The sequence below is a fragment of the Rana temporaria genome, chromosome 5 (genome assembly GCF_905171775.1).
Source record: "Rana temporaria chromosome 5, aRanTem1.1, whole genome shotgun sequence".
Classification (NCBI taxonomy): Eukaryota; Metazoa; Chordata; class Amphibia; order Anura; family Ranidae; genus Rana; species Rana temporaria.
The window spans coordinates 51,425,650-51,441,309 of NC_053493.1; the positions used below are offsets into that span (position 1 = coordinate 51,425,650).

General features: G+C 40.7%; 1 protein-coding gene across 4 annotated transcripts in view; it reads left to right on the plus strand.

Moving 5' to 3' along the window:
• Window positions 1–15,660, plus strand: part of MYO3A (myosin IIIA) — a 245,134-nt gene that overhangs the window by 151,723 nt on the left and 77,751 nt on the right. For 3 of the 4 annotated variants that reach the window (XM_040352539.1, XM_040352538.1, XM_040352541.1), the window contains exons 21-24: window positions 31–119; window positions 7,661–7,790; window positions 14,313–14,392; window positions 14,497–14,538. In XM_040352539.1, the coding sequence (XP_040208473.1) occupies window positions 31–119; window positions 7,661–7,790; window positions 14,313–14,392; window positions 14,497–14,538 (341 nt within the window). The remainder of the gene's footprint in view (window positions 1–30; window positions 120–7,660; window positions 7,791–14,312; window positions 14,393–14,496; window positions 14,539–15,660) is intronic. The other variant, XM_040352540.1, reaches the window with a different exon arrangement.

The following is a 15,660-nucleotide window of genomic DNA, read 5'->3' on the forward strand; positions in this document are numbered from 1 at the left end:
CTAAGTGTGACTTAATTTACATGATTTTAGAAAAGTTTGAAGGTAACCTCAAATCAAAGTATTTCTGGAGACCAAAGAGAGTTGACCTAACATTTGGAATTCATCACTATGCAGGAAAGGTAAGAAGTTATTGCTATTGCTCTTTATTTGTATAATTGCAGCATATTTATAAATCTCAACATAACTTTGTAAATCTACAAAAATCTAAAGCACTCTATATGTAAACCATGACAATAACTTTTCCTATTTGGTCCCTTTTGCTCTATTAAATATACCATTGCATGTATTTTGTTATATCTGTTCAAAAATACAATAAATACCCACTGGTCCTGCCACAAATGTCATGAGCTCAGAAGTTCCTGTGCTGCAGATAGAGGCTTAGACAATGTTATTATTTCTGTCTAGTTCACTTCCTAACTATGTTATTATGATTATATTATTATTATGCTTACATAGCACCAACAGCTTGGTAGCACTTTTCTAAGTTAGGGAGACAGTACAGTTACAATATTATCCAATACAGTAAGGTTCAGAGGGCACTGTTCATATGAGCTTACAATCTAAAAGGAGAGGCAAATGATACAACAGGTAAAAATTTTGAGGGATGGGTTGATGTAGAAAGTCAAATTCTTTCAAAAGTATTCCTTACATTCAGAAGTCACATAATTAGTGAAATTATGTCCACCTGTGTGCAATCTACTGTAAGTGTCACATGATCTGTCATTACATATACACACCTTTTTGAAAGGCCCCAGAGGCTGCAACACCTAAGCAAGAGGCACCACTAACCAAACACTTGAAGACCAAGGAACTCTCCAAACAAGTAAGGGAGAAAGTTGTTGAGAACTACAAGGGTTAGGTTATAAAAAAATATCCAAATCTTTGATGATCCTTAGGCGCACCATCAAATCTATCATAACCAAATTGAAAGAACATGGCACAAAAGCAAACCTGCCAAGAGACGGCTGCACATCAAAACTCACGGACCGGTCAATGAGGGCATTAATCTGAGAGGCAGCACAGAGACCTAAGGTAACCCTGGAGGAGCTGCAGAGTTCCACAGCAGAGACTGGATTATCTGTACATAGGACGACAATAAGCCGTACGCAAAATAGAGTTGGGCTTTATGGCAGAGTGGCCAGAAGAAAGCCATTACTTTCAGCAAAAAACAAAGTGGCACATTTTGAGTTTGCGAAAAGGCATGTGGGAGACTCCCAAAATGTATGGAGGAGGGTTCTCTGGTCTGCTGAGACTAAAATTTTACTTTTTGGCCATCAAAGAAAACGCTATGTCTGGCGCAAACCCAACACATCACATCACCCACATCCGGACTGGGAAACTGGTCAGAGTTGAGGGAAAGGTGGATAGTGCAAAATACAGGGATATTCTTGAGCAAAACCTGTAACACTCTGTGTGTGATTTGAGGCTAGGACAGAGGTTCACCTTCCAGCAGGACAGTGACCCCAAACACACTGCTAAGGCAAAACTTGGGTGGTTTAAGGGAAACATGTAAATGTGTTGGAATGGCCTTGTCAAAGCCCAGACCTCAATCCAATAGAAAATCTGTGGTCAGACTTAAAGATTGCTGTTCACAAGTGCAAACCATCCAACTTGAAGGAGCTGGAGCAGTTTGGCTTTAGGGGGGTCAATAGTTATGCACATAGATTTTTTCTGTTATTTTGTCCTATTTGTTGTTTGCTTCACAATAAAAATAAAAAAAATCTTCAAAGTTTTGGGCATGTTCTGTAAATTAAATGATGCAAATCCTCAAACAATCCATGTTAATTCCAGGTTGTGAGACAACAAAACACAAAAAAATGCCAGGGGGGGGGTGAATACTTTTGCAAGGCACTGTGTTCTTTTGGTCCTAACACACAACCTGCCCTAGTGTGACAACACTGCTGCTTCATAAATGAAGAACAGTTAGGAGGGGGTTTTCACCCTAATACATGGAGGCATGTTACTGGCGGAATCATCAAGTTAAAAAAAAGCATGAAATAAAAAAAGGCACCACAACTAAGGACTGTTAAGCAATATGTTAAATTTTTGTTCTTCTTGAATTGAGATGCTCTTTAACTGGTTGCAAAGAAAGTTAGCTAATGCAGACCCCATAGTTCCGTCTTGGTATATTCACTTTAAGGATTGTTTAAAGTCTTTAGAAGGTTAGAACATCTCTTCATGAATATATTCTAATAGCATTATGGTAAATTGTGCTTTAGGTTTAGTGTTTTTAGTCATTTAGAATTTGTTCACACTGTGTTCCCGCTTCACTTTATGACATAGTATTTAACTGCCTAGAAAGGAAACAACTGTTTAGAAACTACTTTGTAGAACCGAATTATTCAAATCAGTTTATTTATAAGTACTGCAACAGGAATACATAAAACCCCTGTCTATGAATTTGCCAACATCCAGTTGCAGATTTCAATTTCAGCGTTTGAAGATGAGTGCAGCTTATCTTAGATATTTGTTGAAATGTGAATTTTTGATATCCTTAAAATATTTCATGCAAACTGCAGAACAAACCTGTATGGCTAATCAGATGAAAAAATACAGACTAGTGTTGTTTTGTCCGTGATGAATATACAAAGTGCATCCTCTTGCGTAATTTATTACTTTGGGTAATGAATGCATAACTGATAAAAATAATTTCAAGTATTTGGACTTTATTTTAAACGTTACTGAATATTGATTACTTCATTTCATAGCAAGATTTAAAAAAAAAAGTAACAACATGCTCATCTTTTTTATTAACTTTTGTAGTCTTTTTTTTATATATGTATATATATATATATATATATATATATATATATATATATATATATATAAATATAACCTAAAATTGCAAATAGAAATTATACATAAAATAGATGACTTATTTGAATTTAAAGTGGTTCTAAAGCCTAATATTATTTTTTTTAACTTAATGCATTCCTGTTTAGGTATCAGTATCCCATTTCACCCCCCTTTTACCTACCTGAGCCCTCATTCGATCCAGCGCTGTGCCTGTCTGCAGCTCCTCTCTCCCCTCACTTCCTGGTCTTTCAGGGTTTGCTAAGGCAGGAGCCATTGGCTCATGCTGCTGTCAATCAAAGCCAGTGAGGAGGAAGTGGTGGGCGACCAGGCAGTGAGGCCCCATACACACGATAGAATCTATCCGCAGATAAATCCCATCAAATGGGTTTCTGCGGATAGATCCTATGGTGTGTACACGCCAACGGATATTTATCCGCGGATAAATCTCCCCTGGGATGGATTTCCAGCAGATAAATATTTGTCGACATGCACAGAATATCTATCTGCTGGAATCCATTCCAACGGATGGATCCGCTCGTCTGTACAGACTTACCGGATCCATCCGTCCAAAGGGATTCCCCGCACGCGTCGTAATGATTTGACGCATGCGTGGAATTCCTTTTATGACAGCGTCGCGCCCGTCGCCGCGTCATAATAGCGGCGACGGCGCGACACGTCATCGGCAAAGGATTTCAGCGCGGATTTCAATGCGATGGTGTGTACACGCCATCGCATAGAAATCCTCTGAAATCCTCGAGAGGATTTATCCGCGGATACGGTCCGCTGGACCGTATCTGCGGATAAATCCTCTCGTGTGTATGGGGCCTCAGACTCAAGAGCGAGCACGGATGAGTGCCCTCATTGAAAGCGGCTTTCTATAGGGGCACTCAGCAGATATGAGGAGCCAGGAGAGCTGGTGGAGGACCTGAGAAGAGAAGGTTCATGGCCACTCTGTGCAACCATTGAACATATATATAAGTCTTATGTTATTTATTTATTTATTTTGTTAAAGAGCATTTGCAATCACTTTGAGAGGTAAAATAGGACAAAGAGCAGCAAAGAAGTGCAAAGTGATACCAGCCAATTAGAAATCTGATAAAAGTACAGAAATTCAAATCTAGTGGCAATTACTAAAGGTTACTGATAGGGTTGCACCAATACCATTTTTTCTACCAGTGAGTATGAATAACAATACTTCCAGTCAAGTACTTGCCGATACCTTTGCAGTTTCCCATGCCGCTCCTTTGTGAACCCAAAGGAGTGGCATGGGAAACTGCAAACCTGTTCAAATCGCAAGAAATTCTTTGCAGTGCGATTTGAGACCATTCATTTTTTATAGGCTCGAATCGCAAAGCAAAGGTACTCGTGCAAATACTCGGTAACGGTGCAACTCTAGTTACTGATGTTGCAAACCATTATTACTCTTTACACTTTAGAATTGGTAAGATTTAGGGACATATTAATAGCAAAGAGTAGATATCGTTATCTAAATAATTTTCACCAATAAATATGCCCCTAATTCTTTACCAATATTACTCAATACTGTAGAGTTCAATCATAGGTAGAGAGGCGAGTCCCATGACTGTGATTTGTTACATTACTGGGCTCTCCTTCTCATTTTTTTTGCTGTCCCCACATGCAGGGAGCTGCATAGTCACCACAGCAGAAGTCTCCCAACTAGACTCTTTCTTCTGTGCATACATAAAAGGATCTCCGATTATTCCTCTAGACTGACCGTTTATTATGTGTCCCAGTGGTGGATGGTTTATCTATAGCCATGTGCAGAAATGGAAAATTTTAGTTTTTTTTTTCCGTTTCGGATAGATTTGTTACTAATGTAGTTTCATTATGGAATTTGTTTAGTTTGGTTTTGGAATTAGTTTTGTTTTCATTAAATTCTGTTTTGTTTTCATTAAAATTTGTTTAATTTATTAATTTTCAAATGAATTCCAACTTTTCAGAACGATTAGAATTCGGATCAATCGAAAAAACGATCAACCAATTTGTGAAGATATAGCTGGTTGTCAAGAAGCTGGTCAGGAAGCAGGCCACACGCGTCCTTAAGAATAAGTCATCATCTGTCAGTGGGCTTCCCCACTGACAGATGAATATAAAGATAAAGAATGTTGGCAATTCCCCAGCAATAGAAAAATGTAAAAAAAAAAATGTTTTAAACGGCGTGGGGTCCCCCCAAATCCATAACAGATCCTTATCTGAGCATGCAGCCTGGCAGGTCAGGAAAGGGGACAACGACGATTTAGTGTCCCCCTCCTGGACCATCCCAGGCCACATGCCCTCAACATGGGGTGTGGGTGCTTTGGGGCAGGGGGGCTCTGCGCCCCCCACCCCAAAGCCTCTTGTTCCCATGTTGATGGACACAAAGGCCTCTTCCCGACAACCCTGGGCTGTGGTTGTCGGGGTCTGTGGGTGGGGGGCTTATCGGGATTTGGAAGCCCCCTTTAACAAGGTGTCCCCAGATCCCAACCCCCCTATGTGAATGGGTATCGGGTACATCAGAAGGGGGCAGTGTCACTGGGTGATGTAGCTGGGTGGCCCAACCCCTTGCCTTTATAAGAACTGTCATCAGCGAAGAGAGGGCAGACGGAGGGTAGTTCTTTTTGACATGTTTCTTTTTTCTGGTCAGTGGGCTTCGTGATGGACGATGGATACTTCGAGGGACACAATTTTTTTTTCTTTGTTAATAAAGGACTTGCCAAAAATGGTTCACTGTGTTTCTTACTTCTTGACCCTTTTTTTGGTGAATGGGTATGATGCCCCTTCCCGATACCCATTCACATGGGGGGGTCGGGATCTGGTGCGACCCACCCGCAGACCCTGACAACTACAGCCCAGGGTTGTCGGGAAGAGGCCCTTGTCCCAATCAACATGTGGACAAGATGCTTGGGGATGGGGGGCGCAGAGCCCCCCTTCTCCAAATCACTCACCCCCCATGTTAAGGGTATGTGGCCTTGTATTGTTCAGGAGGGGGGCGCTCACTCATCCCCCACTTTCCTGACCTACTGGGCTGCATACTCAGCTTATGGTGTGGTATGGACTTTGTGGGAGGGCCTCGTTGTTTTTTGTTCTTTTTACATTTTGGCATGGGGTTCCCCTTAAAATCAATACCAGACCTGAAGGGCCTGGTATGGACTGGGGGGGGGACCCTATGCCATTTTTTAAAACATTTTTCTATTGCCGGGCAATGCCGGCATTCTTTTAGCCAGATTCACGTATGGCGGCTTAAAGTTATGCGGGCGTAGCATATGTAATTTACGTTACACCGCCGCAAGTTAGAGAGGCAAGTGCTGTATTCACAAAGCACTTGCATCCTAAGTTACGGCGGTGTAGCATAAATGTGCCGGCGTCAGCGCCTAATTCAAATTGTGAAGAGGTGGGCGTGTAAATAAAGCATGACCCCACGTAAATGACGTTTTGAACGAACGGCGCATGCGCTGTCCGTGGACGTATCCCAGTGTGCATGCTCCAAATTACGCCGCAAAGACTCATTGGTTTCGACGTTAACGTAAATTACGCCCAGCCCCATTCACGGACGACTTACGCAAACGACGTAAAAATTGAAAAATTTTACGTCCATACTTAACATTGGCTGCGCCATCTTTTTGGTGGTTTATCTTTACGCCTGAAAACGCCTTACGTGAAAGGCGTATCTTTACTGCGACGGCCGTGCGTACGTTCATGAATAGGCGTATCTCGCTGATTTAGATATTCTAGGCGTAAATCAGCGTACACGCCCCTAGCGGCCAGCGTAAATAGACAGCTAAGCTACGACGGCGTAGGAAGACTTACGCTGCTCGTATCTTAGCAACATTTAAGCGTATATCAGTTTGCGAATACGCTTAAATATACGACGTAGCAGATTCGGAATTACGACGGCGTATCTACTGATACGCCGCTGTATCTCTACCTGAATCTGGCTATTTATCTTTATATTTATCTGCCAGTGTTGAAGCCCACTAACAGATGATGACTCATCGTTGTTAAGGACTCAGGCGGGCAGCTTCTCAGGCCGCTGCTTAACAACCAGCTATTTTTTCACACAGAATTCGAATAGATCGGTCGTTTTTCGACCAATCCAAATTCTAATCATTCTGAAAAGTTGGAATTTGTTAGTAATCAAATAAACAAAATGAATTTGAATGGATATGGACTATTTAATTCAGAGTTTTGGAAACATCCGAATCTCCGAATTATCAAAAATGTGTCCGAATTTGTATTCGGACCAAGACAAATTGCACATGTCTATAAATTAATAGAGATTCCCCCATGTATTGTGTGGAAGTAATGAATTTGGAGGGTAAAAAAGTTGCATCTGCATTCTATTAGTAAATTTTGACACTTTAAATAAAAATTCAAAAAATCCTTACCCTTGAAAGAAATCTACCGTTACAAACTTTGTAGTGTGTATTTCCTAGATTGATATTCCACAATCTTTAAATCAACTTATTACAAAAAAAAAAAAAAATGATGTGCATCCAAAGACATTAGCCATACTGAAGTAAAACCTTAAATCTTATTTAAATAATAATGACTTGTAAGTCTGACATCTAAAGATTTCCAATATGGAACTCCAGACTCTTTGATAACAATAAAAAGTAGCAAGAGAGCATAGTGGCCACAGTGGGAGACATAACCGTCATTCTCCATTATATTTAGTGTCAAACATTTTTTTCCTTTGACTACATTTTCAGATATAAATCAGAGTAAGGGAAAGGTGATAATAAAGCCTTTCTCGCACTGAATGACTCTTCATTGCTGCAGAAAATTGCTTAAGGAATTGAAATATCTTCAGTCACTTTAATCAGTTGTTCTGTTCTTTCTTTAAAACGATGTATTTTACCTGAAGGTCCTCTACAATGCCAGTGGCTTCCTGGAAAAAAACCGAGACACTTTACCTGCGGATATTGTGCTTCTTCTAAGGTCATCGGAGAACAACCTTATCCGTATATTGGTAACTAATCCACTAACAAAAACAGGTATGGAACCTGCGTTACTGCGTTTCCCTGTGCTGGAAGTTCATTTTTATCTTTTTGTTTCCTTGCTTGATGACTTGTTCATAGTCCACGGGACGAAAAGTATTGGTAATAATGTCCTTGTTCCAAGCAGTACAGAATAATTCAGGAGATCAGTATGTTGTATTAGAGAAGCTGGTTTCTGTCTGCTGAAGTCTTTAGCTTATGATAGGTAAAGGGTAATGACTTCAGTAAATTTTTTCCTCAATGTCTTTGTACAAATGGCCACACACTGAACATGCCACTTTTAAAGAAAAGCTTTATTAGACGTCTATAGTCTGGTATAGCGACACCCCTCTGACACATTTTGTTCTGATTGGGCTTAATCGTAGAGTTTATTTTCTTTTAATATTGGGAGGGTGGAGATGATGGGGACATATTTATGTAAACTATTACACAACTTTACCATCCTTTGTCAAGACTCAGTATTGGTAAAAACTGATTTACAAATAAAGTATAAAGACAAATTAGTGATTGTTCTGTTGTCCCAAAAATATGCTGTTTGATGTGACCAATCTGTGGGAAATTGTACAATTCATCAATCATGATCGTTTGGATTCTTGTATCATGTGATTCTTTACAAATGGATTTGTGGGCAAATATTTACAGCTTCTCCTTCTATCCAGCGATAAGGTTCCTCTGGTGATCTCCTCCTTTTGTTTTAAGTGTTATCCTCTGTGCTACCTGGTAGTGTTAGTGATGTAATACATTTTAGATAGATGTTGAAATAATCTATAATAATACAAACAAAGGTGCTAATAAAAGATTTCTGCATGTTCACACATGCACACTAGGGGCCAGATTCAGGTATCTGGGCGCATCTTTGTGCGGGCGTAGCATATCCTATTTACGCTACGCCGCCGCAACTTAGACAGGCAAGTGCAGTATTCACAAAGCACTTGCTCCGTAAGTTGCGGCGGCGTAGCTTAAATTGGCCGGCGTAAGCCCGCCTAATTCAAAGTAGGCTGGTAGGGGGCGTGTTGTATGGAAATGAATCGTGACCCCACGTAAATGACGCACCTAATGAACGGCGCATGCGTGCGCATGCTCAGTATCACGTCGAATTTTCTCCCTAAGTTACGTCGGCTCAATGCTTTGTCGACGTGAACATAACCCACGCCCATCCCCATTCACGTACAACTTGCGCAAACAACGTAAAATACGACGCTGTTCCGACGTTTCAGACGTCCATACCTTAACATGACTTACCCCTGCTTTATGAGGGGTAAAATTACTCCGGTCGTACGCCTTACGTAAACAGCGTATATTAATACGCCGGGCGCAAGTACGTTCGTGAATCGGCGTATCTAGCTCATTTGCATATTTATAATGGGAACGCCGAATGCGTCCAGCGTAACTATGCTCCCACAATACGCCGGCGTAGGCAAGTTACGTCGGACGGCTGAAGCCATGTTTTTGGACGTATCTCGCTTTGTGAATCGGCGTAAAGATGTGGCGGCGCACATTTGAAATTACGGCGGCGTATCTGGAGATACGCCGGCGTACATCGTTCCTGAATCTGGCCCTAGATATATAGTTCAAATGTAAATGGTGTTGCGCAGTCCATATGTGAATACTGTACATGTGAGAAGTGCACTTTAAAACCAAATATTCATTATACACATCAAACATAAAATAGATACATGTACCATCAATCTCAAGTGCATCAACATAGACAAATGACTGATAATAGCTAAGAAATAATGTCCGAGTGCAGTTAGATAAATAATCCACTTCTGTGATCTGTACTCCTTTAAATGTGGGGATTAAAACTGTGTGCTTCCACCAATCACCTCAGTGCTCACAGAACTTTAACTTTACTCCCATTCTCCCTTGAGAAAGTCATGTGGCGTGGCGTGACGTAACACGTAGGGCATGGCCAGAGCGGACAGCGGACTGGAAGTTCTTACCATTCAAATGCGGTTTTAATACATTATTTATGTAAGTGTGAATTTTACTTTTAATAAATGGATGCTTTTTAACCACTTGCTGACCAGCGGCTCTATTGCGTGAATCGCTGTACTGGTATGGCACTTTGTGTAATAGATACAGCAGGCGCATGCACGGCGCCAGAGCCAATGTGTGAGGCCGGTGGCTGCAACGTCCGCCAGCCACCTGCGACTGCTCCACAGAGAGGCAGAACAGGGATCTGCCAATGTAAAAAAAGCAGATCCCTGTTTTGTCAGGGGAGTTCAGTGTGATTCCCTCTGATTAGTGATCAGGAACAGCAATTTCTCTGTACTCCCAGTCAGTCCACTCCCCCCACAGTTAAAAACACCTCCCTTGTACATACTTAACCCCTTGATCACACCCTAGTGTTAACCCCTTCCCTGCCAGTGACATTTATACAGCATTTGTATAGAACTGATTACTGTATAAATGGCACTGGTCCCAAAAAAGTGTCCAATCTGTCAGCTGCATCGTCGCAGTCCCGGTTACTAGTAAAAAAAAGTACTAATACTAGTAAAAAAAAGTAATAAAAATGCCATAATTCTATACCCTATTTTGTAGACGCTATGGGCCAAATCCACAAAGACCCGGCGTAACGGCGAAATTCTAATTTAAGTTACACTGCCTTAAAATTTCTACCTAAGTGCCCGATCCATGAAGCACTTACCTAGAAATTTCTGGCCGTGTAACTTAAATTCCGCCGGCGCAAGGCGTTCCTCATTTCATGGGGGCGATTCTCATTTAAATGAGGCGTGCTCCCGCGCCGGCCGTACTGCGCATGCTCGTGACGTCATTTTCCCGACGTGCATAGCGCGAAATTACGTTACGCCGGGCTTTGTGGATTGCGACGGGTCAATAAAGTTGCGTCGGGAAAAAAAAAAGATACGGCGCGAAAAAAAAAATTCAAATTCGAAAAAAAAACACGTCGCTAGACAGAAGGGTCTGCTTTTACATGGTGTACTAACTTTACACCATGTAAAAGCAGCCCTAATTTTGCGTATGCAACTTAATACTTACGGAGAAAAAACAAAGCAGAAAAGCTTCGTGGATCTCTGTAAGTGCTAATTTGCATACCCGAGGCGGCATTTCGACACGAAATGCCCCCAGCGGCGGATGCGGTACTGCATCCTAAGATCCGGCAGTGTAATTCAATTACACATGCCGGATCTTCTCCCTAACTATGGAAAACTGATTCTGTGGATCAGTTCCATAGTTAGGACCAGGGATACGACGGAGTAACAGCAGTTACTCCGTCGTATCTCTTTTGAGGATTTGGCCCTATAACTTTTGCGCAAAGCAATCAATATTCGCTTATTGAGATTTTGTTTACCAAAAATATGTAGAAAAATACATATTGGCCTAAACTGATATTTTGAGGATATTTATTTTAGCAAAAAGTCTTCTGTGAGCACTGAGGTAATTGGTGGAAGCACACAGTTTTACTCCCCACATTTAAAGGAGAACAGATCACGTACCGTATATCCTCGAGTATAAGCACACCCAAATATAAGCCGAGGCACCTAATTTTACCACAAAAACGTATTGATTTGAGTATAAGCCTAGGGTATCCATCTGCATAAATAGAAAATGATATTCAGCGCTGGAAAAATAAAACTAACAACCTAATAAATGCAAGCCAGCACTAAGGACAAATTCATAAAAAATTCCCAAATATAGCTATATAATGTAAACAGTGCAGCGCAATTAGACAACATTAAAATAAATAAATGAAGTGAAAAAATACACAATAACTAGTGTATATAATAAAAGAAAAACAGTGTCCATGTGAAAAAATCCATAAACAAATAAATAAATAAATAAATAAATCCTCGGTCAATCCAACGAAAATAAATTCCAGAGTGAAAGTGAAGAGATGACACCATATACTATCCACCACCAGTGAAAGATGGCCTCTCACCTCATAGCTTAGACCCTTGCGGATCACAAAGCATATCTGTTTAAATCAACAGCTGACAGCCTCCATAGGAAACGGATGGATGAGATTAGCACCACGGATCCAGACCCAAAGACTTTCCAACAGGGATACCACCATATAATTGAAAAGAAAGGGAAAAATCTAGTGCTCTCCGATTGGATTTATTTTATTAAAAACGAGCAAATAAAAAGTTGCACTCACATGTAAGGACACTCAGTGTGCCGAGTGTCAGCGTAACAGCATGTAAAACCGTCTGTCTGTAATCTGCGGCGGTCGTGGGTGACGTTCTGCGTGGCTCCTCCCCTCTGTACGTGTTACATCCTGTGGGCGGGACTTCTTCAGCGTGGGTTAAGGGAACACACACTAAAACGTCTCCCATGACTGATATTTATATGTAACCCCAGCAACATGTCCACCAATCACATCCTAATGGAGAAGCTGCTTGTAACAGCTGGGGAAACCATTAAAACGAACACATGGCTAAAATGATTAACTTGACTAAATCCGGCAAACAAAAGGAAAAATTCAAAATATAAAATTCACCAGTAATGTCATATCATAAATTACAACATAGTTCGTGCTAATAGAATTAAAATGAGTTTGCACATATATAGGTGCAAAAACACTCAGATTTATATGCCAATATATTTGTAAAAAACAGAACGTCATCCACGATTGCCTAAATAAGTGAGTCAACATACACTATTACATTGTACATAATCAATATCCAATATTAAGATTAATATTAGAAAATATAAAAATAAATAACGGACTCATGAAAAAATATATAAAAATAAAAAATTATGAAAATAAAAAATAAAAAATAAAAAGATATATACATACAGATACAAAATATATATATATATATATATATATATATATATATATATATATATATATATATATATATATATATTTTACAAGATAAAAACCTTTTTAGACAAATTGAAATCCAGAGAATCCTGAACTAAAAATAACATCATATTCTAAAGTGTTCCAGAGCAGTACGCCTATAATCCACCTCATCTATCTGAGATGAAGCAGTTCAGGTCGAACTCTACGTTCAAACCAGCCGGGGAGGCAACTTTGAGCTCAAAAATCCAAAAGGATTCACGACGACTAAGTTGTCTGATAAAGTGTCCACCCCTCCAATGTCTTGACACCTTATCTATCCCCCAGAATTTTAACCCCTTTGGGTCACGATGATGATGCTGTCTAAAATGTCTCAATATACTGTGCGTTTTTATACCTCTTTTTATGCAGCTGATATGCTCCCCCACACGTACGTGGAGCGCATTGTAATCCGCATCCGCATCCTCATTGTGTCTCACTTTGCCTCACTGTGTCCAAGGGCATGCTTCACTGTGTCCATGCCTCACTGTGTCCATGCCTCACTGTGCCCATGCCTCACTGTGTCCATGCCTCACTGTGCCCATGCCTCACTATGCCCATGCCTCACTGTGTCCATGACTAGACTGACGTTTAACATGGGAGTCTAGTAAAAAATCGGTGTCCCCCAGACAACAAAATTTGCACACTTGTAGAGGAAAAAAGGGGCTACATGTGTGCCAAGTTCCAGGTCCAGGGGACCTATGACCGTCCGGTACCTGGTCCCCAAATTCACCAGAGAAATTATCATTTAACATGGGAGTCTATGGAAGGGGTGCCCGGCTTTGAAAAATCGGTGCTCCCCAGCTGTAGGTCCCCTGAACAACAATCTTTGCACACTTGTAGATGAAGAGTGAGGCTACATGTGTGCCATGTTTGGGGTCCAGGGGACCTGCGGCTGGCCGGTACCGGGTCGCAAAGTACGGGAGATCAGGCGCAAAAAGGTGAGTCGAGTATAAGCAAAATGTGCTGAAAAACTTGGCTTATACTCGAGTATATACGGTAAGTGGATTATTTATTTAACTGCACTGGGACATTATTTCTTAGCTATTATCAGTAATTTGCCTATATTGATGCACTTGAGAAGAATGGTATGTGTATCTATTTTATGTTTGATGTGTATATTGAATATATAGTTTTAAAGTGCACTTCTCACATGTATTCACATTGTGACTGTGCAACACCATTTGAACCCCCCCTGTCATTGCGGATTCCTGTCAAATTAAGTGTCTTTAATAATTTTGCAGGCTTTTTTTTGAGCATTTATACAGGCATGTTTGTGCATGTTTGCAAACATCTAAGGCATGGGCATTTAAAAAAAAAATTCCAATGGATAGCTTGTTACTAGGGGAAAAAAATTGCAATATGTGTGTTTTTGAGCATTTTTTCACAACAGACCACTTGCTTTTCAAGCACTCCCATTGAAGTCTACTGGAGCCAAAGACACTTGAAGTTTGTAGCTCAAAAGAGTCTCATGTACAGCATTTTTTTGAGCTATAAGCTTTAAGCAACATGACGCTGAAGTGTGAACAAGTACAACTAAAAACGATCTGATTTTGGATATTTAGCTTCGAGGTACAAATGCTCAGGTGTGAATGAGGATCAAAGGGGGGAAGGTGAAGGTAGGAAATCATCAAGCAAGTCTCTAAAAATGGAAAGGATACATAAGGCTTACATGAAGATATAACAGGTGTTTTATTTTGATCTCACAGGGAATCTTGCACATACGAAAACAAAGTCGAGAATGAATTCGCAGTCATGGTCCAAGAGCAAAACGTCCAGTCGCAGTCAGGTAGAGGAAAAATACAAGCTTAATAAGTTCTTGGCTAGAAATATAATACATTGATGTTGTCATATAACTACATCTTCACATGTGTTTTTTTTTGTTTTATCAAGCCGGATATCTTAATGTTGTACAATACTTTTTACTTCAGTGAGGTAATCACATACATTCATGTGTGTCTGTCAGCTTGGCTTTGCTTTGCTATGTAGATTAACAGATCACACAGAATTAAATATATGTATATATTGCTATCATGGGGTTGGCAATAAAAATGCAAATATTAGACATGTTCACAAAAGAGGATTGCACTGCAATGTAAAGCCAGATATAGACCAGTGAGACCAAAAGAGCATTCAGACATGGAGGCATTAGGAGCAACTACAGGCTAAATTGACTTCAGAAAGTGGCAAAAACAGTTACATTCTATGGTGAAGGGATGGGTGGATCTGCAAGCAAAGTTAGGCATGGGCCTACCTCAGTAGTGATTGGGGCAGTTTTTCTCAATGGCTTAATAGACTGATCCTTTCATCCTAGACAAGAGATCATAGGGCCAAATCCACAAAGACCCGGCGTAACGGCGAAATTCTAATTTAAGTTACACTGCCTTAAAATTTCTACCTAAGTGCCCGATCCACAAAGCACTTACCTAGAAATTTCTGGCCGTGTAACTTAAATTCCGCCGGCGCAAGGCGTTCCTCATTTCATGGGGGCGATTCCCATTTAAATGAGGCGCGCTCCCGCGCCGGCCATACTGCGCATGCTCGTGACGTCATTTTCCCGACGTGCATAGAGCGAAATTACGTTACGCCGGGCTTTGTGGATTGCGACGGGTCAACAAAGTTGCGTCGAAAAAAAAGATACGGCACGAAAAAAAAAATTCTAATTAGAAAAAAAAACGCGTCGCTAGACAGAAGGGTCTGCTTTTACATGGTGTACTAACTTTACACCATGTAAAAGCAGCCCTAATTTTGCATATGCAACTTAATACTTACGGAGAAAAAACTAAGCAGAAAAGCTTTGTGGATCTCCGTAAGTGCTAATTTGCATACCTGAGGCGGCATTTCGACACGAAATGCCCCCAGCGGCGGATGCGGTACTGCATCCTAAGATCCGGCAGTGTAATTCAATTACACATGCCGGATCTTCTCCCTAACTATGGAAAACTGATTCTGTGGATCAGTTCCATAGTTAGGACCAGGGATACGACGGAGTAACAGCAGTTACTCCGTCGTATCTCTTTTGAGGATTTGGCCCATAGTCTATAGGTATCTTGAGTT